Genomic DNA, 24,661 nt, shown 5'->3' on the forward strand with positions numbered 1-24,661 from the left:
GGCTCAAGCTCAGCACTCCAGCTTCTGATGTTGAAATTTTCTCCCTTCACTTCCTCTAAAGCCTTATTTCGAAAGCTTTACTTCACTTCCATCCCAAAGTATTCTGTGTCGTATATTTTTCGCAGTTCTTTTATACAAGATGACAAACCCCAGATTGCACTTTTGCTTTTGACCTCCAAAACTGAGGTATTATAATTTGTAGAGGTGTTGTTCGATGAGTAACGATTGCACTTCCCCTCTGGTATTTATCGGTATACTACCATTACAGGGAAATCTGAATATCACCTGCGGCAGAAAAATGTGAAATCTGGCTGATTGACCTGAAGAAGTCTCAGCCAATTGTCTGCAGCCTGAAAGAGGCTGTTTACCAAGTGACAATCATGTGTTCCATTGTGTGTCCACAATGAAGCCTTGAATTTGTACCAAGCAAGCCCGAAAACAGGCAATGACATCTTTGGAAGACAATCCATGTCATTGGAACATGTCATGGTCGGTGCTTGAGCACTTTCTCCGCCTGAAATATGACAAGTTAAAGCAAAGAAAACAGACAAAGATTTCTTTGCCAATAAATGGGTGCTACCAAAACTTAAGCAAGCACACACTGTTTCTTAGTAATGGCAAGTCTATAAAACACCAGTTTATGCACTCTGTATTTTAGTAAATATTCAGGTGCAAAAAGCCATTACAAACAACATCCCTATCTACCAAGAAATGAACAGAAAATACAACTGAGTGTAAACAGAGCAAGATTTTCAGTAAGCAGTAAACTTTTGCGAAAATGTGATGAAAAGATATGGCTCTTAAAACCCTTAGCATTGGTTCTCAAATTTTACTAGTTAGACACATTATGACAGACTGTCAACACCATTTGACACAGTTGTTCACAAAACCTTTTAGAGATGAAAAAGATTCACAACTACAAGCAAAGCTAGAAAAGATCACTTAACAAGAAAGCCTGGCATCATTTCCACGTCCACACAAATAGGGGAAAATGTTCTAAAAAGAAATTGATATTACCTCCTACAGGTGTCTGAAGACAATGATAAGTCAGAAAGCAAGCATCTAGATCTTTTAATGTAGGTCCAGTAGGTATCCTGTAAATTGGATACCTACAAAAAATTCAAAATAACATATATCATATATGCTAAAACAAGATTGAAAATAAATGTAATGTCAAGAAAAAAACGATAATTATACCATGCCACAGATATCCAACTGGAAGATAATAAATCACAGCTTCTTAGTGTCTTCAATTCGGGGAATCGGAAAGCTAGATCTGCAATCTGTTCCCACAGATAAGTTTAGAAGCTGAAGAGCAGGGAGATGTGTTGATCTGGACACTAAAAACCTCCTGCGGTAGAAAAGATAGGAATGAAATGGACACTAACCTTGTTGGCTAAAGGTTCACGGCTATAAGGAGTATCTTGTTCAAAATACTCAAAAATCAGACAACTTCGAGAGTTGACAGATTCACCCTCATCACTAGAGAAGTCTTCTTGAAGTATCTGCTGGTCTCCAATGAACAATCTGTCCATCCTAAGAGACATCTCACTGGCCATGTGGTGATTTCTTTTCTCTCTCGAAACATTTGCTCCTCTTTCAAGTTCACAATCACTACTACCATCACTACTCGAGTCCCTAAAGTCACTATCACTTTCCTCGCCTGGTTGCCTATCTTAAAGGGAATAAATAATTATACAAAATAATAAAATATAGTGTATTATTTTAAATTCTGATGCAAGAACCAAAACGTTAACAACTGTTGACATACTAAGCAAAAAAAGAGGTGGGTTCTTTGTGTGTGTATTTTTTTTGGTGGGGGTGGGGAGCAGGTGATTTGACATCAAATTCATTTGCTTGGACCAGAAAACGAGAGGAAGCAAACAAAGAACAAGAATAAAAAAATTATAAATAGTAATGTTCACCATTTCAACTCCACATACAACCTTTTTATTGAAAAATTCTCAACAGAAAACAAATAATTATGTTGATATCCCCACAAACAATACTGTGGTGTGCATAATTTTATTTAAGACAGTAATTGATTCACTTTAAGGCACATTTATGGACTCACTTCAAAATTGTCACCGCACACATGGCGTTTTGACAATAAACAGGAACTGGTACGCAATAAAAAGGATTTTGCATTTGGAAGGATGAGATAGGGCTTATCAAGTCAAGAGCTTATCTTCACTTTCACACAAAAGAAAAATGCTACAAAAAAAGTTAAAAATACTCCCATCATACTGAACACAAGGGAAAGAAGGCTTAAACCAAAGAACGGCTAAATCCAGATAATGCAGCACAGGAAACTTAAGACAATGTGAGCATAAGAACCAAACTTTCAGAGTTACAGATTGTATTTAATTACATTCCAAGAAGAGCATCATGCTTTAACTAAATAGATTGGAACCGTATTATTTCTGTTCAAAGCAAGCAATAAGCCCTCAACATAGAAATATAGCACAGAGGCATTGAAAAATAAGGGGACTTCATTAAAATTCACGGTAAGAATAATACACTACTCTAAAATTAAAAATAAGATATCAAAGTTTACTCGGAATAAACTTCAATGATAGCAATGCATAATTTACCTTGACTTGGCAGACAGCTTCACCGGATCGGCGTATATTTGAATACCAGATAAATAAGGTACATAGTACTGTACAACAGAATCACAGTCATTCAAAATTAGTGGGACACCTACTCCATATGCACTCCACTCTTTGAACGACTCCCACAAATCACCTAATACAAAATATGGCTCAAACTCATCGGTAAACGTCCGCCACCCTGTCATCTTCGTCTGCCACACCCCAATTTCAAATATCAATCACAGTTTTTTTTAACAGAAATTACTCGATCTCCTAAAAGTTACACCAATTTTTTTCACGTTTTTTAAGTCATTCAGTTTCACCACTTGATAAACAACATCAAAAAAAGTATTCCCGTTTTTTCACTTAAAAAAACTATAAGGAAAACTAATTTAAACGAAAGAAATACACAAGGAATTAAACAACCCAAAAAATATTATCATATTGAGATTGAATAAACCTTAGAGAGATGGAGCGCAGGGACGGAAGGCATGACCGACTCCAAAAACCGCTCTAAATTACTCAAAGGAGAAACAATCGGTTCGGAAATGGGAATCGACACCGGTTTGGGATTCTCAGTTGAACCAACCACCTTCTGAGACTCCCGGTTCACATGAGTGACGACAAGTTTATCCTTCGATTGAGTCGCGGAAACATCGGTTTGATCCCTCCATGGCTGATCGTTCTGCTGATTCCGGTTCTCTCTTCTCGCTTTGGGTGGACTGTAAAAGCGATCTTCGCCTTGAATTCTCCTGAATTCCAATCCTGCCCCCAACATATTCGATTTCTTTTGGGTACCGTGCGGATCAAAAGAGAAAGGATTGCAGAGAAGTGGGAAGAAGAAGATGAAGGATAGAATGGTCAACGCGATTAAGGAAGAACACAAAGTTTCAAGGCAGAGAGATGTGCTTTTAAAAGAGGCAACGAATAATGCGATAATTACATATCAGAGCAGCGTATCCCTAAATTTCTATTGTTTTAGTCACATCACGCCCCATCTATTAGTGATTCCAATGCCAATCTGCGGTGTAATTAATGTAAAATATCTATTAACACCGAGTTTTAATTGATATTCAATTTTAATTTCTCCCCTTATAAAGAATTAGATTTTTTAAAATCATTAAGGAGTTTCGATAGTAAAATATATATTGTTTTGATTAAAATAATTAAATTTTAACAATTATATTTGTAAGATGTATATATGTTATTAATAATTAAAATTTTAAATAAATAACATATGTTTATTTAGAAAAATAAAATATTACAATTTTATACTCTCAGTTTTTAATTTTTGGACCGTGATTAGAAACCATATGATTCAAGAATATGTTAAGCATGTATTAGTTTCTATATAAAACAATAATGCTACTATTAACAACATCTAAATCATCAAGAAAGGCCTTTGAGCAGCGGAAGAGGGTGTCGAATTCCCTTGATTGCATTTGGTGTGATATGATATAGAGATGCAAATGAGTCGAGTTTGAATATTGTTAAGTTTGATTTGGTTCGAAATTCTTTTGAAAAAATGAAACTTTGTATGTTATTAATGCTTAAACACATATAAAAAAAGTTTAAAATTTAATTCTACTTGACTTGAAAATTCACAAATTTTAAAATTGTTAAGCTCGACTCAAACTCAAAAATTGAAGCTTGACTCGAGCTCGAAAAAACTTGAACTCGAAACATTTTCAGACTTAGTTCGATTGATATTCAAACTTGAGTTCGATCCAAAGTTGAACCTGAACTTTGAGTACATGAAAGTATTATATTGTATTTTAAAAAAAAACCCAATATAAATATTAATATTATTAATATTTTAATTTTTTTAAAAAAATTAATATATTACTCTTTTGAGTTGTTGATTAGCTTTTCGAATAGATATAAAATATTTCCCTTCTACTCGTTAAGAATTCGAGTTGAGTTTAAATTCGAACCCATTCAATTCAAGTGTTAATTAAATTTTAATTGAATCGAACTTAAATAATTCACAATCTATCTCATCACATTTACAGAAATAATACGAAACATTTAACCATCACATCCGTTACAGCATTGGATTCACTATATATGTGGTCGATGCGAACGTGATTAAACTTATTGCAATAAATGAATCCTTTATCATCCTCACTCATAAAACTGAGTTTGCTCCCTTGCTCGGTTTTGAGCAAGCCTACAACAATAGTGTTATCGCATTCCATCACATTCATTACGGTAGATTTTATGTTGAATGATGAAAAATAAGAAGTTATATTAGAAATTTAAAATTACTTAATTATAAAAATTTATAAATGTAAAATTATAACCTTAATTGAAAATGTAAAAAAAAATCTAAATTATATGAAAATCTTAATCTTTTTAAGATACAACTATATCTAACATCTACCTATTCTTCAGCAAGACCCTACGCAAACTATGATGATGGAAATTGACATTTTTCTTGGGCATAATAGATTTTGACTTAATCTGATTCGATTAGGTAATTTTCTAAAAAATAGTTTAGATTACATCTGATATTTTTGAAAAATATGATCAAATTGAGTTCAGATATATATATATACACACATGTATATACATTGATGGATCCATAAATATTTTTTAGGGTAGAAATACATATGTTAATAACATAAAATTTTTGAATGGGGTGAACAAAAATAAAATTTTTAGATGTGCATTGTCAATAAAATAAATAATTATTCAAAAAAAATTCAAATTTTAAAGTAAACAAGTGTCTATCCTCACCAAGTTGTAGCTCAGTCACTATATATATACATATATATTCAATTTTATTATTAAAACAAGGATCTAATTGAATAAACATAATCTATGTTATTAGATCTCTAAATATACAAGATATAATTGTAATACCATATCACGTTGATTTTCATTATATATAAATCAAGTCGAGTTATATATAAATTTTAACTTAAAATTAGATTACATTTTAAATCAAGAGATCCTCTTAAACCTAAAATGAGTTAAATACATATAAATTTTTTAATTTGAAATCGAATTCAAATAGAAAGATTCTACCCAAACAATAATCTCCCTTACCTCTAATACTGAATATGGCGTTAAAGATGACGTCAGAGTTATCTGTTGGCAAAGTTCCTTGCTTTTCAGCCTCGCATTAGTCGTTCCCGAGACTTCTGTGGATAGGTCAAGCTAAAACATTTTTACATTGATCTTGAAAAGAAAACACACCTTCACCAGAGAGAGCACAGATAACAATGGCGGCTGGTAGTGATAAAGAAGCAGTTGTAAGCAACAAACAGGTGATATTCAAGGATTACGTTACTGGGTTTCCGAGGGAATCAGACATGGCGATCATCACTACCGGGAATCAAAAACTGAGAGTGGCGCCTGGTTCCAAAGACATTGTCGTGAAGAATCTTTACTTATCATGTGATCCTTATATGCGGCTCTTAATGAAATCCAGTTCTGGGATTTTCAGTCCCTATACCCCTGGCTCTGTATCTCTCTTTTCTTGTCAAATCTCTTTGGGATCGGATTCATTTGCATCCATAATCAAAACCCAGTTTTTTGGGTCGTTCTGCGGTGTGGCGCCTAAAAAACGGCTAATATACGGCGTGACCGGTTAAACAAGTGACTGGTTAAAATTTAGACCGGTTATGTTATATTATTTAACCGGAAATATTATAAAGTACAATAACATACTAGGTAGCGCTTATATAATGTAATAGGTAGCGCTTATATTTACCTATTTTATAAGTAAACCAGTATATTTATACCGATAGCATTGCAAATTTACCTATTACATTATATTATATTGAAAGTGTCCATACTTTTTATAAAAAGGATCGATACTTTAACAGTGTTTCATGTTTTCCACCTACAATATTGATTTAATAATTTCATTTGCACAAAAAATTATTTGATTGTTTTGATATTTTATAAAATATTATTTAGAATTTTTAATTTAATAATAATATATACCGTAACGTAAAAAATAAATCATTAGACGCCTATAATTACTAAATTAATATCTTAAAACTCACTCAAAAGATAACCTTAAATTAATGTTTTCCACAGTGAAAAAAGTATGGACACTTTTATAAAAAGGATAGACACTTTACAATATAACCATTACCTATTACATTATATAAACGATACCTATTACATTATATAAGGGCTACCTATTACATCATATGTTTACCTATTATATTGAAAGTGTCCATACTTTTTATAAAAAGGATCGATACTTTTTTTAAAACTTATGTAATTTATGTTTCAATTTTTTTAACAGTGTTTCATGTTTTCCACCTACAATATTGATTTAATAATTTCATTTGCACAAAAAATTATTTGATTGTTTTGATATTTTATAAAATATTATTTAGAATTTTTAATTTAATAATATATACCGTAACGTAAAAAATAAATCATTAGACGCCTATAATTACTAAATTAATATCTTAAAACTCACTCAAAAGATAACCTTAAATTAATGTTTTCCACAGTGAAAAAAGTATGGACACTTTTATAAAAAGGATAGACACTTTACAATATAACCATTACCTATTACATTATATAAACGATACCTATTACATTATATAAGGGCTACCTATTACATCTTATGTAATTTATGTTTCAATTTTTTTAACAGTGTACTGCGAATTTAAAATGATAATATACTTGTAGTTATTGTACATACCTAAATATGTACTGCGAATTTAATGTTGTACCCACCCTTTAACTACAGAAACATGTTCAAAATGAACCTTCGTTTACATATCCATCAACTCCTGGAGCACTGAACTTGCACAACAAAATTTTTGCCATGGATAATACTGATGTAGACAATGTTAAGCCAACCGAGGAATGCCATGAAGTACATAATGTTGATGAATCTGACAGATTGGTTGGTCAGCTCTTCTGTTCACGTGATCAAGCTTGGCACTTTTACAAGGGATTCGCACGGGAACATGGGTTTAGTGCACGTAAGGGAACAACACGGCTTGACGTGGAAGGGAATGTGAAGACACAAGAATTTTGTTGTTCCAAAGAAGGGTTTCGAGTATCAAAAGTCAATACTGTTGATCGTCAACGTGCTCATACGCCAGTCACAAGAACAGGATGTAAGGCTAGAGTCGTAGTTACAGCAACAAATACAAACGATCAGTGGGTTATAAGTAAGTCTGATCAGAAACATAATCATGCATTGTGCACATCTGCTATGACACCATTTATGCGTTCTAATCGAGCTGTAAGTAAGGCTGATATCGATGAGGCAACAACATTGAAAGAGGTCGGTGTTGGCACGTCACAAGTAATGAACTATTTAACGCAGCAGGCAGGGGGCTATCATAATGTTGGATTTACACATAAAGACCTCTACAATGCACTTCAAAGAGGTAAAGCAAAGGAAATCGTCGATGGGGATGTGAATGCGCTTATTGCCTACTTTGATTATAAGAAACATGATGATCCCGGGTTTTTTATGACATACTCGGTAGACGAATCGGGGGCATTGTATAATCTTATTTGGTCGGATTCTACATCGAGATCGGATTACACATGCTTCGGTGATGTAATTGCGTTCGACACAACGTACAAAGATAATTTGTATGGTCGACCAATTATGCCTATTGTTGGTGTCAATCATCACCATAACACAATTGTGTTGCCACTGCCATAATCGCTGACGAAACGTCTCAATCTTTCGAGTGGGTGCTACAGAATTTTTTAGAAGCCATGATGAATAAATCACCTATTTCTGTTGTAACCGATGGGGATAGGGCAATGCAGAGGGCTATCAAATCTGTTATCCCTTATGCTAAGCACAGATTATGTTCTTGGCATCTTTCTCGCAATGCACAAGCTAACATTGGTGACCCAAAGTTTACAGCAGCATTCTCAAAATGCATGGCTTCCTGGTGGACAACCAAGGAATTTGATATTCAATGGCGTTCGATTGTTTCAGAATTCAACGTCCAAAAGCATCCATGGGTGATTGAGAAGGGAAATACACGACACTTATGGGCACAAGCATATCTAACCGGTCATTTCTTTGCCAATATTCGCTCAACACAAAGGTGCGAGTCTATGAATGCTTCACTAGCTATTGCACTGAAACACAAGAAGACATATTTAGATGTTGTTCGTGCAATTGAAGATGGAATTAGTAGAATGCGTATGAACGAGTTGAAAGCGGATTACTTAAGTTCCCATACGAAGCCCTTCCAGATCACAAAACTGGTCGACCTTGAAAGCCATGCCGCTGCGATTTTTACCCGCGAATCTTTTCGTGTGTTCCAAGATGAACTTACACGGGAGACATTGTACCGGATTGAGGCAGAGATTAAGTCCTTATCAGATGAATGTCAACATTATATTTTGTCAAAGTACGCAGAAAAAAATAGGAAATTTGAAATTAGTTTTGATTCTCGTACGAAAACTCTAATTTGCTCCTGCAAAAAATTCGAGACCGTTGGACTTCCGTGTCGCCATCAACTTCACATTTTGAAGCAATTGGACTACACATATTTGCCCGGGACTTTGATTCAAAGTAGGTGGACTAATGATGCGAAGGCTTCTGCACCCAGCTATGTTGATTTGAATGTGTCTCCAGAAGTGATGCAAATGGCAAGGTTCGCTGCTCTACGTTCAACGTCAAGTAGGTTATGCTACATTGCATCAAAGACAGACGAGTCTTTCAAAACCGCAAGAGATGAGATGAAAAAACTAATAGAAGAATTAGAAAACTCGTTTGGTTTGAATCATTCAGTCAACCAGAGCATTGTAGTAAACAATGTTCGTGACCCTCAACGAAAACAACGCAAGCGAAAAGAAGTGCCGAAGAACAAGGTCGAGAAGCAAATTAGGCGATGTGGGTACTGCAACGGTGAGGGGCATAACAAACTAACATGTCCTCAAGTCAAGCTTAGTTTGAGTACAAGCACACAGCCTACATCAACTGATTTTTTCGAAGACGGAATGGAATGACAACGATCTCCATATAATATATCGTAAGTATCAACATCACTCCTATTGTATGTACATATAAATATTTTGAATGAAGGAAGAAAAACCGCGTTACTTCAAATTACCGACACTTTTTAAATGGTATGGACATAAAGTACCGACACAATATTAAAAAGTGTCGATATAGGTTGTAGACCTATTCGCTCATAAAACCAGTATATTTATACCGGTTATATTACAAAATTATCTATTACATTATAATTATGGGTTCCGATGTGTAAAATGTCGACACTTTTTAAATTGTATCGACACATTTTTCTTCCAATATGGACATAAAGTACCGACACAATATTAAAAAGTGTCGATATAGGTTGTAGACCTATTCGCGCATAAGACCGGTATATTTATACCGGTTATATTACAAAATTATCTATTACATTATAATTATGGGTTCCGATGTGTAAAATGTCGACACTTTTTTAAATTATATCGACACAATTTTCTTCCAATATGGACATAAAGTACCGACACAATATTAAAAAGTGTCGATATAGGTTGTAGACCTATTCGCGCATAAGACCGGTATATTTATACCGGTTATATTACAAAATTATCTATTACATTATAATTATGGGTTCCGATGTGTAAAATGTCGACACTTTTTTAAATTATATCGACACAATTTTCTTCCAATATGGACATAAAGTACCGACACAATATTAAAAAGTGTCGATATAGGTTGTAGACCTATTCGCGCATAAGACCGGTATATTTATACCGGTTATATTACAAAATTATCTATTACATTATAATTATGGGTTCCGATGTGTAAAATGTCGACACTTTTTTAAATTGTATCGACACATTTTTCTTCCAATATGGACATAAAGTACCGACACAATATTAAAAAGTGTCGATATAGGTTGTAGGTTGTAGACCTATTCGCGCATAAGACCGGTATATTTATACCGGTTATATTACAAAATTATCTATTTTATTATAATATGTTGAAAGTGTCCATACTTTTTATAAAAAGGATCGAAACTTTTTTTAAAGATATGTAATTTATGTTTCAATATTTTTTAAGTATGTTTCATGTTTTCCACCTACAATATTAATTTAATAATTTCATTTGCACAAAAAATTAGTTGATTGTGTTGATATTTTATAAAATAATATTAAGAATTTTTAATTTAACAATAATATATACCGTAACGTAAAAAATTAATCATTAGACGCCTATAATTACTAAATTAATATCTTAAAACTCACTCAAATGTATATGTACACATAGAAGCAAATATGGAATAATTAATGAAAATATACATACAATATAATCACACCAAAATTTAAATACACAAGAATGTTCAAATAATGTACCGACAAACAAAATTAATCCGATGAAAAAGGGTTGTTTCTAACGAAGTCCGGAACATTAGAGGCCTTCAACAAATTTTCCAAATACTCTCGTATGTTTCCGCCTTTTTCTGAGGACATACATAAATAATTTCAATTATCAAACTAATGAGGTGCAATTTTACTAACAATAAATTAAATTCGCATAAGCATGAATAAATTTGTGTCATACCTAGAGCTTTGTCGTTCGAATGGGAAGCAGCGTCAAAGGTATGTGGACATATGTAATTGTATTTCTATATAAACACATAAGTTGTTAAAATAATCAATGTCTGAACACCTGTTCAACTGATCAGAAACATATTGCATAAATGCAACCTACCGGATTATAAATCATTTTTTCCGCTGAATCATCGACCAAAAGTGTATTTAGCTCGTTAAAATCTGGACACGCGTTCCAAACATCATTGAGATCTTTACAATAGGTAACAGAATCGTATGTTTTGCATTTTTTTTGATCCTGTTCACAAACAGTCGAACATAAATATGTAGGAATCATAGACAAGGAAAAGTCAGCAAACTGTAATGACATTCATCTTACCCACACGAATAGAAAATGCTCGGAAAATACAGGTAGTTTCTCAAGTACACGGTCGACGTTATGCCTGAGATTGTAATCAAGATTGAATGTTAACATTCAAATGTATATTAACGATTTTGACTACAGTAATTCAATTGCCTCAAACATGTTCTAACCTCATCTTTGAAGACCAAAGGGCAACAACAAAATTGTCGACACAAAATTGCATAAATTCAAATAATCCTCTTCTGAGGACAACATCTACAACATGAAGAAAATGAGATTAAAGTTCTACGCTTATATGTTAAAATAATGGATACAAAAGAATAGAATTAAAACCTGCCGGCAGTCTTGGGATGTAGGCAAGGACACCGTTGAGATCAAAAATTAAAAGTTTTCTTGAAGGCGGCGTTGCAGACACGATATACTTGTTTGGATCATCATCTTCATCATCATCGTCATCATCATCATCATCGTCATCTTCATCGTCAGCTTCATCTTCTGCGACCGATTGGTTGTCCACATCTGTTAAAAGAAAATAAAATAAAGTTCAGAACGTGTAAATGTTAAGAAACATAGATAATGAATTACCTAACTCGTTTGATGTCGTTGACGTAATTCGTTACGCAACATGGAGACTTCACGTTGCAATGATGAAATATCGGATCGCATTCCACTCACAAGGGAATCAATATGCTCCCGAAAATTGACCATGTATTCCATCACGGTCTTAATTGTGACATCCTCTGCAACTGTTGCTTCTTCCATCATTGCGTCTCCACTTGGTTGCTCTTCTTCATGGCCAACGGGGTCCATTTCCTCCCTCTCTTGATCTAATCCGACCTCCTTGACACGCTTCCAACCGAGTTTTTCAACAAAATCATATCCCGCTTTTTTAATAAATACCATGTCAATCTTGCGGGTTAATCGAACAGGGGCGTCATGCGAAAAATCAACTTCCTTCTTCTTCAACAGATGGGTGATGACACATCCATATGGTAGTGTAGTTGAAATTGTTGCTCCCTTTGTGACCATATATACAATTGTATTAAATATGAGTTTTGCAATGTTTGGAGCCGTTTTGGATTTATACTTTGCTATCCACCAATAATCGCTGTCTCGAAGCGTTGAATGTTTTCCCCCACTAGGCCGGATATACCATGTGAGCATTTTGTGAAACACTCTCGACTCTACATCGAGGTGAATTGGGCTATTTCTAGTAACCCGTTTAATTGTAGACCAATCTACACCATTTTCATCTGAATCCCCTGTATTCGCTACACCTAAACCCTCCGCAATAGTTTCTGGAGATATATATATCCTTCCCCATGACATGTGTATTAATTCCTATTATATTAGTCTTATTAGGCTCGTGCTGTAAGGAAGCATTGTTGTAGAAGACTCTAACTAGGTTGGGATAATATCTTGGTTCTACACCAAGGAATTCAAGCCAACCCCAAGATGTAAATGTGGATTTAAAACTAAATGCATATTTATCATCAAACAAGAAACCCAGGTCAATGACACGTTCGGGACGAATCTTCCTTACTTTAAAACTCGTCTGCCATCTTTGTTTCTCCATGTCGGATCTAAAGTTCAGAGTTTCGAAGGACCTGATTTCCTCAGAAGAATCGTTTGTTACAGAAGGAGGTGGTTGAGAAGAACTGGGTTGAGAAGAGCTTTGAGAAAGACCTCGCTTCTGACGCTGACGTTTTGGAGCCATTTTGGTTGGATGCTACCCCTATTACAATGGAACACAAACACATTCAGGATAAAAACTCCAATATAGAAATCAATCAAACCCATAAAATATCGATAAATTTACCTGAATATCTGATCGTCACTTATGATAACGGTAGAAGGAAGAAAGAGGAGAGGAAGATCTGCCTGCTTGCATTTATGTTTAGGGTTTCTCGATTAAGAGTACTATATAAACGGTGGAAAACACTTGATATTTAAATTAGTATCGACACAAAATATATTAGTGTCGACACATTATTTAGACATATTCTCTCATAAAACCGGTATTATTGTACCGGTTAGATTGAAAAATTACATATTACATTATACTTTTGGGTTCGATGATTTTGGGATCGACACTTTTTATATATGGATCGACACTTTATGGGTGCACCTTGTTTTTAATTCATTCTGGGAAAAAAAATCGACACAAACTATATTAGTGTCGACACATTATTTAGACTTATTCTCTCATAAAACCGGTATAATTGTACCGGTTAGATTGAAAAATTACATATTACATTATACTTTTGGGTTCGATGATTTTGGGATCGACACTTTTTATATATGGATCAACACTTTATTGATGCACCTTGTAAAAATTCATTCTGGAAAAAAATATCGACACAAACTATATTAGTGTCGACACATTATTTAGACTTATTCTCTCATAAAACCGGTATAATTGTACCGGTTAGATTAAAAAATTACATATTACATTATACTTTTGGGTTCGATGATTTTGGGATCGACACTTTTTTATATATGGATCGACACTTTATGGGTGCACCTTGTTTTTAATTCATTCTGGGAAAAAAATATCGACACAAACTATATTAGTGTCGACACATTATTTAGACTTATTCTCTCATAAAACCGGTATAATTGTACCGGTTAGATTGAAAAATTACATATTACATTATACTTTTGGGTTCGATGATTTTGGGATCGACACTTTTTATATATGGATCGACACTTTATTGATGCACCTTGTAAAAATTCATTCTGGAAAAAAAATATCGACACAAACTATATTAGTGTCGACACATTATTTAGACTTATTCTCTCATAAAACCGGTATAATTGTACCGGTTAGATTAAAAAATTACATATTACATTATACTTTTGGGTTCGATGATTTTGGGATCGACACTTTATGGGTGCACCTTGTTTTTAATTCATTCTGGGAAAAAAATATCGACACAAACTATATTAGTGTCGACACATTATTTAGACTTATTCTCTCATAAAACCGGTATAATTGTACCGGTTAGATTAAAAAATTACATATTACATTATACTTTTGGGTTCGATGATTTTGGGATCGACACTTTTTTATATATGGATCGACACTTTATGGGTGCACCTTGTTTTTAATTCATTCTGGGAAAAAAATATCGACACAAACTATATTAGTGTCGACACATTATTTAGACTTATTCTCTCATAAAACCGGTATAATTGTACCGGTTAGATTGAAAAATTACATATTACATTATACTTTTGGGTTCGATGATTTTGGGATCGACACGTTTTATATATGGATCGACACTTTATTGATGCACCTTGTTTTTAATTCATTCTGGAAAAAAAATATCGACACAAACTATATTAGTGTCGACACATTATTTAGACTTATTCTCTCATAAAACCGGTATAATTGTACCGGTTAGATTAAAAAATTACATATTACATTATACTTTTGGGTTCGATGATTTTGGGATCGACACTTTTTTATATATGGATCGACACTTTATTGATGCACCTTGTAAAAATTCATTCTAGAAAAAAAATATCGACACAAACTATATTAGTATCGACATGACCCTTAATGTGTATAAGAAACATGTACAACAACATACTGCTAACTTTTCTCATCTCATTCATAATTATATTCACATAAAAAAATATAAATCGTATACAAAATTATAAATCGTATACAAAATTATAAATCTTATACAAAATTAACTCGACATTTACATCATTGCATCCTTTTGTTATTCTTATGTAATATTGCGGCTTTTGTTATCTCCTGTCTTCGTTCATTTTGATTGTGGCTTACGAGATCATTTAATACTCGCGATCGATCCCAGTCTCCAACAACCTATATTCAAATTGTCAGAACGTTAAGTATTGTCAACTACAGCATTCAATCTACGGCTTTTAACAATTTTACCACAAACAATTTTTTCTATCCACTTACAAAATCACCAGTTGCCCCTGTAGAACCGATCGATTCCATCCACATCATCACATACATGCCGCAATCATATCTGTTACAAAATTTGAAAACCACACATGTCAATTATGATGAATACTGCATAAATTAAGCTTTCTATTTGTGATAACATCTCATACCCATTCAATTGCTTATTCTTCTTATGCTCCACAAATTTGAAGTTTTTCAAGGGATACTTTCCTAGAGATCCACATGACTCAACCCAAATGCGTTTCTTATTATAAGAATCTAATATTTTAATCTGCATTAAAATAGAAGAAGTTATGCACCAAAAAAATTATGCATTATAATTTACATAATGTCCTTTCATACATACATACATACCAATCTCTTAGCATCCTTCACTCTCTGTTTAGATGCTTCAGTTGTAAACATACTATCATATATTGTTACAACATGATCTACCATATCCAACACCAACAGATACCAGTGTGAATTATGGTAGTTTATTGTGATCATTATCTGCAACAAATTTCACACCCAATTTGACAAAATTCAACATTCTATATCCGAAAACATCATTTGCAATTGGTATGGTGTCTTACCTTCTCACAGTCCGTGAATTTCACATAGTTATCCAATATGACACCCCAGAAGGTAGAAATATTCTCAACACTTTCTTTATTGTTGGCTTCCAACGCCTGTTGCTGTAATTACGCAACAAACATTATTAATTTACCGTCTATAACACTACTTTTCAATATTTATTAATTTAACTCACCACTAAGAGGTATGGAAGGTAGCCAATCCTCCGGTGTGACTTTTGAGAATCGTAGCATATGGTCCAGGCGAGCAAATCGATAACCTAACAAAATTAATTACACAATCAGAACATATTCAATAAGTTTTATTTATTTTCTACTTTCTACTTACCACACCGCCAACCCATTCTGTAGGCTTCAACGTTGCAACGTCGTATACAGTAGCGAATTGATTTCCCATTGATATTACAGAATATCTGTATGAATCATTAGGATTAATATCTTGTCATGAAATATTTAAATATCACTCACAAAACAATATATTTCACTTACCCCGATTCTAACTCGCTATTCCATAAATAATCACAAATTGCAGCTTCGATGTCATCAATTCCAGTTGGAATGTCCGCTTTTTCAACCTACAATTTTGCATACAAATTTTTGTCACAACAACATAATAAAAATCAAATTAAGTATTCTTTTATTAAACTTACCTTCTGCTTCTTCTTCTGGGGTGCAGGACATTCCGAATCCAAAACTGCTGCTATGACACTCTCCGGTGTATAAAGCACATTGGGCCTCTCCTTCCTCCTCATTTCTTCCATCTCTTCTTCTTCTCCTCCCTCTTTCTTCTTCATATTTTTTCAGTTCATCGTACTTTTTTCTACATAGCTCTTCATATCTTTTATTTCACCCTTCAATTGAGCTCCTTCATCCGAGTATTTATCAACCACCCCCTTCACCCCGTAAGTTCACTCCTCAAATCAACAACCTCCTTCACCACTCCCTCAAATTTTTCTCCCGTCACCATCTTAATATCACCCCTTAACACCGAAACTTCTTTCACCACTTCACCCCTCAACACCTCTACTTCTTTCACCACTCCATCTATTTTTCCTTCCACTACCCCCTTATGCCTCTCGAGTTTCTCTACGACTTGATCAAGTTTCTCTTCGACTCTTGATTGTCTTTGCATGATTTCAAATTGGATTTTTTTGATATCAGCCAATTCAGACATCAAAATGTCGAAGTTACTCTGTTTTGCTTCACCGTCGTCCCACTCACCTTCATCCCCCAATACAACCATCCCTCCTTTCTTCTCCTCTGCCTCCACTGCCTCCTCTACATCATGCCAATAACCTTCAAAAAATTAAATTACAATATTAAGACATTGATTATATTCTTAATATTATTTAATTACATTTATTACCATTTCTTGCTTCTTCCCTCTATCCAACTTCAACTTCACCATCACTCTAACCACCTCTTCCTTCCCCCATGCACGGATGCGTGCCACTCCGGTTCTTTCATAAGCCGGCACTGCCTCACAGCCCGACCAAAAATCGAACAGTGCAACCTGCATTTATAATAAAATTAGAATTTTTATATAAAAACACAAAAAAGTGATTCAACTCATTTACCTCTAAGATTGCTATGCACCCTTTGAGGTATCTCTGGCTGCCCTTTTTAAAGGTGATAATTGATTCAATCAATCTCGAATGGATATATTCAGCCCAATTGAATTCACCCTTCAAGCCTTCATCGCAAATGAGCTTCATATATTCCTTGTTCGTTGACGTATCACCCGTTGGACAAAGAAATATACCGACAAGGTACAATAGAACTCGGGCCTTCAGCTCATCCCCCAAGTAAGATCCACTTTTGATATCCTCTTCAACTTCAGTATATGTCACCTTATGATTCAAACCATATTTGGAGGCAAGTGCTTTCCAGTTCTTACTCCTACAGACTTCTATAACACTTTTGCCTTTGTTTTGTACCCCCAATACGGCTGCAGCAGTCGATACCCCAGAGGGAATGAATAATCACCATACTTAGCCATACATTGACTGACGTCAAATTGTGCCATCAAGGATCGACACAATTCCCTCCGAATAGGTCGATCCCTTACTCCGATCAACGATCCAAAACCTATTTCTCCCAGCACATTCAACTGACCCTTCTCCTTAAGGTGTTTAATTAATAAATTCACCCTTTTAATGCTGCATCTTGTCGAAACTTCCTACATTTTTTAACAATATATAATGTTATAGTTCTTATATATTTGTATCAACGTATTTACAAGTTTAATGAATACCTTATTTTCATGTGCTTTCCTCCGTTCTTTGTATTCTTTACTATCATTCCTTGACTGTGTGATGTAAGGTTCCTTTTCAGCATCACTCATTGAATTCCATTTGGACCTCACATCTTTTTCACCTAATATTAAACATAAACGTTTCTTAATCAATACATTAACACTAAATACTAATACTACTCAATGTCAATTTCATTTTACATACCGAACCGCTCTGTGTGCCATCTCCCTTCATCCTTTTGCATTCGACCATACTGTTAACATTTAAAATTTGTAATCAATTTAAAGTTTATCGATACTTTAATCCAATTACCATTTCAACAATAATAACAAAAAGACATTGATACTTACTAGAAGTACATATATCCACCCTTTGGTTGCTTTCGAGTCTCGGCCTCAATTTCAAAGTCATCTGCTCCACCAACAATTTTCCAACCCATTGACTCCATTTTTCCTTCATATATCAGTTTACGCAAATCAAATTATTTTGTTACATACACTTTTCAATATACAAATATAGATAACTACTCTTGTGGTAAAACGGTTTTCTTCAAAAAAATTTGAATGGCCACACCAAAATGTGTCGGCACATTTATACAACCTATAATATCATTTTCTACCTATAATATTTAATAAAAGTATCGACATTTATCGTTTTCCTTGAATATCTATTTCTACCTGCAATCGGTCCCAAATGCTTCCTTACTCCAAAACCCCAAACAACACATAAAAAACCCTATCGCGATTACTGTAATAATAAAAAATTAGGGTTTCGACAACATACTTTTCGATTCGACTGCAGCAACAAACAAACAAACTTCGCTTTAGAAACGCCTTCTGAAATGCAGCAACAATTACTCTTCGATTTCCAAAACTCGTCCGTTCTATCTATTTTCAGAGGATATTTAGCTTATATTTTCATCGGATATGTTATTTATATTTAATCGATACAAATACAAAAGTGTCGATACTTTTATGTCAGGTGTCGATACTTTCGAAAGGATAATTACCTATTTCTTTGAAAGTGTCGATAATTTATTACACGTACTTACGAAAGTATCGACACTTTCAATATATCCGGTATCATTTTACCGTTTTTATCATTTTGATACCGGTTTTATCATATTTTTACCTGTTATATCGTTGTGGATCGATATTTTTTTTAAAGTATCGACACATTATAGGCGCTATAACTGCTTCTCTTTTAAATTCACAAAGTGTCGATCCTTATATAACGTATCGACACTTTTAATTTTACCGGTTTTATCATTTTGTTACCGGTTTTATCATATTTTTACCTGGTATATCGTTTTGGATCGATATATTTCTTAAAAGTATCGACACTTTTTAGGATTTAAAACTGCTTTTAAAGTTATGTAATTTATGTTTCAATTTATTTAATAGTGTTTTATGTTTTCCACCTACAATATTAATTTAATAATTTAATTTACACAAAATTTTATTTGATTGTTTTGATATTTTATAAAATATTATTTAGAATTTAAATTTAACAATATTAACCAAATATAATAATAAATATGTTTTCAACAGTGAAATAAGTATGGACACTTTTATAAAAATGATATATACTTTTTTGAAAGTTATGTAATTTATGTTTCAATTTTTTTAATAGTGTTTCATGTTTTCCACCTACAATATTAATTTAATAATTTCATTTACACAAAAAATTATTTGATTGTTTTGATATTTTATAAAATATTATTTAGATTTTAAATTTAACAATATTAACTAAAGATAATAATAAATATATTTTCACAGTGAAATAAGTATGGACACTTTTATAAAAAGGATAGATAATTTACAATATAACAGGTAAAAATATGACAAAACCAGATTCATTATGACAAAACCGGTAAAATTTACTTGATATGTTAAAAGTATGGACACTTTTATAAAAAGGATAGATACTTACCGATAACCAAAGTTTACCGGTTACCAAATTTTTTAATAGTTTTTCATATTTTCTACCTAAAACATTATTAGTTGTCAACATAATAGGTACCGCTAAACCGAATTTATTAAATACATTTTAATGTATCCGGTAATGCTGTATATTAGCCGTATATTAACCCGCCTTTCCTGAGACATTCCCCAGTTTTTTAAACCATTTTTTGGGATTATTTGTTGCAGCCAATAACTGGGTTCGGAGTGGGTAAAGTAATGGATTCAGGTAATCCAGAGTTCAGAGCAGGCGACTTGGTATGGGGCATAACAGGTTGGGAACAGTATTCTCTGCTGAAACTAGACAGATTACTCTTCAAAATTCAACACACTGATGTACCCCTTTCATACTATACTGGAATTCTTGGTAAAGACTTAAAATTTAGCCATCCCTTTGTATTTTCATCATATGTGATATTGAAGTTTTCTTCTTCTAAATCATATGATATTTCATTGATTATAACACAGGTATGCCTGGTGTGACTGCTTATGCCGGCTTCTATGAGGTTTGTAGTCCGAAGAAAGGGGAATATGTGTTTGTATCGGCTGCATCCGGTGCTGTTGGACAGTTTGTTGGCCAATTTGCAAAGCTCATGGGTTGCTATGTTGTTGGCAGTGCAGGGACTCAAGAAAAGGTTACATCCACACATTTTTTTTATCTTAGCTTCTCATGCTTTATGTGTAGTTTGAGCTATCTAATTGCACTGACAGACATGTGGTACATTCACTGAACATGCTATGAATAAACCTAAAAATATATAATATTTTAGAGGTACAATGACAAACAATGCCCCTAACGTTTTATTAAATAGTTATTTTAGCCCCAAACATTTCATTTTATAATAAAGTGACCCTTGGTTGGATGGAAATCGTTAATTGACTACGCTCTTCACTGATGTGGCAAGGCCTAATTGTCCAAAGTGATGACGAGACACATGCCACGTTATCACTTTGAACATGTGGCACATATTATGTTAGTGCTTATGCACATGTAGCATTTTTCACGTTATCACTTTGAACATGTGGCACATACTATGTTATTGCTTATGTACATGTAGCATTTGTCACGTTATACTTTGAACACATGACACATGTCATGGCATCACTTTGAATACATGACACATGTCATGTCATCACTCATGTACACGTGACTAGGGGCAGATGCATATGGCCACATAGGGGGCCAAATGCACACCTATTATTTTAGATTAGATATTCAATATAGTTTAATATATTAAAAGAAGAAGAAAAAAATAAAAAAAAATTCATACCCATTATATTGAAAAGAAGACTATTAAAATTTTTGGATCCCCAATTTTAAATTTCTGGATCTGCCAGTGCACGTGACGTGTCACATTAGCACTTTAGACACATAGGTCTTGCCACGTTAACAAAGAGCAGTGACCATTAGTTAACTAACGCTTTCCATAGAATTAGGATCATTTTGTCCCAATTTAAAAAGTTAGGAGGCTAAAATGTTTGAAAAAAGAATATGAGCCAAAGTAATTATTTAGTCAAATATAAAGTAATTTTTTTATCATTATGCCTATTTTAAACACAATTATGGCTCAAGAAACTACATGAATTGTTTTGGATTTACGGCTTTAAACTCATCTCTATTAACCTCATGCTATTTCTTATAACCAAGGTTGAATTGTTGAAGAACAAATTTGGGTTTGACGATGCTTTCAATTATAAGGAAGAACCTGGTCTTAATGCAGCTTTGAAAAGGTCAGTCATGGTATCTAACAAAGATGTATAGTATATATACTAATCCGTCCACCGATCTCCAGGTGTTTTCCCCAAGGCATTGATATATACTTTGAAAACGTTGGGGGCAAAATGCTCGATGCCGTGCTTCTCAACATGAGAATCCATGGCCGCATCGCTGTGTGCGGGTTGATATCGCAATATAATCTTGCTCAACCGGAAGGGGTACATAATCTAATGGAGATCCTCTACAAGAAAGTCAAAGTCCAAGGTTTTGCAGCATCCGAGTACTATCCGCAGTATTCGAAGTTCTTGGACTTTATATTGCCTTGCATAAGAGAAGGGAAGATTAAGTATGTGGAAGACATTGTTGAAGGCTTGGAGAACGGACCTGCTGCTTTGATAGGTCTGTTTAGTGGTCGCAATGTGGGCAAACAGGTTGTTGTTGTTTCTCCAGAGTGATTGAATCGGCAATCTCCCATTGTTATAGCTTAATATGGAAGAAAACAAATTGAGTTAAATAAAGTAGTTTTATCTAGGACATCTCAACATATATATATATATATATATGTCATGGGACATGATCTTGTTGATGACAAGATTTCAAAAACAGCTGCTTGCATAGTCGCCGGAGTTGTGAACGACGTACTTTTTCAGTACATTACAAAAGAATTATATAAGGATAAAGGGGTTTAGGCTTCAAGGATTGCCACTACTGAGAAAAGAAACAGCTGCTTGCATAGTCACCGGAGTTGTTAACGGCGTATTTTGCGTTTCTAAAAGCCATATAAAAGCTTTTACAGCCATTGAACCTCCTTCAATCTATCAATCTTCATCTTTTTCATTATGACCGTCTCTTTTTTTATAGAAAAACATCGACCAACAATTATAACCTTAACTTTTTGTTTAAATTAAGAAAAAAAAGAACCATTAACCGTCGACAACATTATTTTATTCTCAGCAATAAACAATGTTTTCAAACCATCCCTAGTTATCCCAAGCAAACTTGTCAAAAATACCAAAATTATGAAGAAAAAGGACATTGGAAAATGAAAAATAAGGACCGCGTCTTCTCTCGAGCTTTGTATTTTATCCGATTTTGTTCATTGAGTTTACTAGAACTTAGGAAATCAAAAGACAATAAAAAAAGGTATGGAACTAGCATCGCATTAGCAACCGTCAAACCTGATCATATGATAGAATAAGAAAGGTAGAAAAAAAAAACAAGTTATACAAAATTTACTGGGAAAAAGATTACATTAGAAATTTTAGATCCAATAGTCATCGTTAATGATGGTCAATAGTGATTGACAATGACAGATGATTGTGATTTATGATAACCGCCGATAAAAGATATTGATCAAATTCAATAATTAAATTGATTTATCAAAAATTTCAAAATCAAATTGATATTTTATTTAATTTTATGAGTCAAATTAAAAATTAACTCTTTTTATTAATATATCAAGTCACCAAATTATTTACATTTAAAGTTTCAGTAATCAACACATTATAAATCAACAATGTAATTGACTAAAATGTTAATTTCTACATTTCAATGATAAAAAAGTAAGCACTTACAAAATAAAAAGTGGCCCATTTTAGTAGTTCACCCAAAATATATAGCGAGTTCAAATGTGAAAGCCTTTAAGCTTTATATTTAAATATTATAGTGGGAATTGTTATTTAAATTTTTGTATAAAAACTTTTAATATTAAAAATAGTAAACTAACATAAAATAGTCAAATAAATAAATGATAAGCTAAAATAACGTAAAATTAAAAACCTAATTTTTTTTCTTATATTGCCATCTGAAAACCCTAACATACTATCGACTGTAAACCCTAATGTGGGCCACAACTCGGAGGTACCAGACATACATAAGGGAAGGCCACTGAAGGATATCGTTATGATAGGGGCGTTACTAGTACTAGACAGACTGGGATCACCTTTAATGGATAATCGGTAAGTCAAAAAAGCACATAACAAAGAGGATAATTTTGTGCAGGAGTTAGGAGATGATAACACAACCATGGTTGTGGAGGAGGTTAAAACAGGTACAAGAATGGAACAAGTTGTGAAGGGAGATGGTAAGGAGGTGAAGAAAGACATGAAACTAGGGAAAGTTTCTTATTCATGCATGGTAGCGGGAAACACAGAGGAGAGCAGAAGAAACTTTTCTTTGAATGATACAGATGAGGTTGAAATTCCTGATAAAGATTGTGTTGTTGATGATTCTGGTCCAATTACAACCATTAGGTTCTCGGAAAGAGTGCATAGTAAGATTGACGAATGCATGAAACAAACGCTTATCATAAGTTTATTGGACATAACTATTGGATACAAGACCCTTATGTACCGCGCCGGTTGGAGATTTACAATTAGTGGATTTGGAGAATAATTATTAATTGGTGAAATTTTCTAACAATGTTGATTACGTCAAGGTCTTACAGAAGGTATGTGGATAATAGATTGATGTTATCTTATGGTACAACTTTGGAGAAGAAGTTTTTCGATATCCGAAAAAATCCGACACAAATCTTGGTTGGGTAAAACTATCAGGATTGTCGTACTGTTACTACTCGAAAGCATTATTCTGTCGTATTGCTGGAGCGGTAGGGAGAGTCGTGAAATTTGATTATAACACCCATGCGGGATGCAAAGGAAAATTTGCTCGTTTAACTATAATTGTGGATTTAAATAAGCCCCTAAAATCTTGTATTGGAATAGATGGATTTC

General features: G+C 33.6%; 2 protein-coding genes across 2 annotated transcripts; one reads left to right on the forward strand and one right to left on the reverse strand.

The window, feature by feature from the left end:
- Positions 1-50: 50 nt before the first annotated feature.
- Positions 51-3,493, reverse strand: LOC120190697. Its single transcript, XM_039193748.1, has 6 exons — positions 3,055-3,493; positions 2,595-2,806; positions 1,389-1,671; positions 1,198-1,283; positions 1,018-1,109; positions 51-514 (listed from the first exon to the last, which is right to left on the reverse strand). The coding sequence occupies exons 1-6, from the start codon at positions 3,370-3,372 to the stop codon at positions 282-284; spliced, it is 1,224 nt and encodes a 407-aa protein (XP_039049679.1). The 5' UTR covers positions 3,373-3,493; the 3' UTR covers positions 51-281.
- Positions 3,494-5,793: 2,300 nt separating this feature from the next.
- LOC120190221 (NADP-dependent alkenal double bond reductase P2-like) lies at positions 5,794-22,384 on the forward strand. Its single transcript, XM_039193330.1, has 5 exons — positions 5,794-6,064; positions 20,402-20,579; positions 20,681-20,847; positions 21,861-21,943; positions 22,006-22,384. Exons 1-5 carry the CDS (start codon positions 5,822-5,824, stop codon positions 22,382-22,384), a joined length of 1,050 nt encoding a protein of 349 aa, XP_039049261.1. The 5' UTR covers positions 5,794-5,821.
- Positions 22,385-24,661: the final 2,277 nt, after the last annotated feature.

The sequence above is a fragment of the Hibiscus syriacus genome, unplaced genomic scaffold (genome assembly GCF_006381635.1).
Source record: "Hibiscus syriacus cultivar Baekdansim isolate YM2019G1 unplaced genomic scaffold, ASM638163v2 tig00116962_pilon, whole genome shotgun sequence".
NCBI lineage: Eukaryota > Viridiplantae > Streptophyta > Magnoliopsida > Malvales > Malvaceae > Hibiscus > Hibiscus syriacus.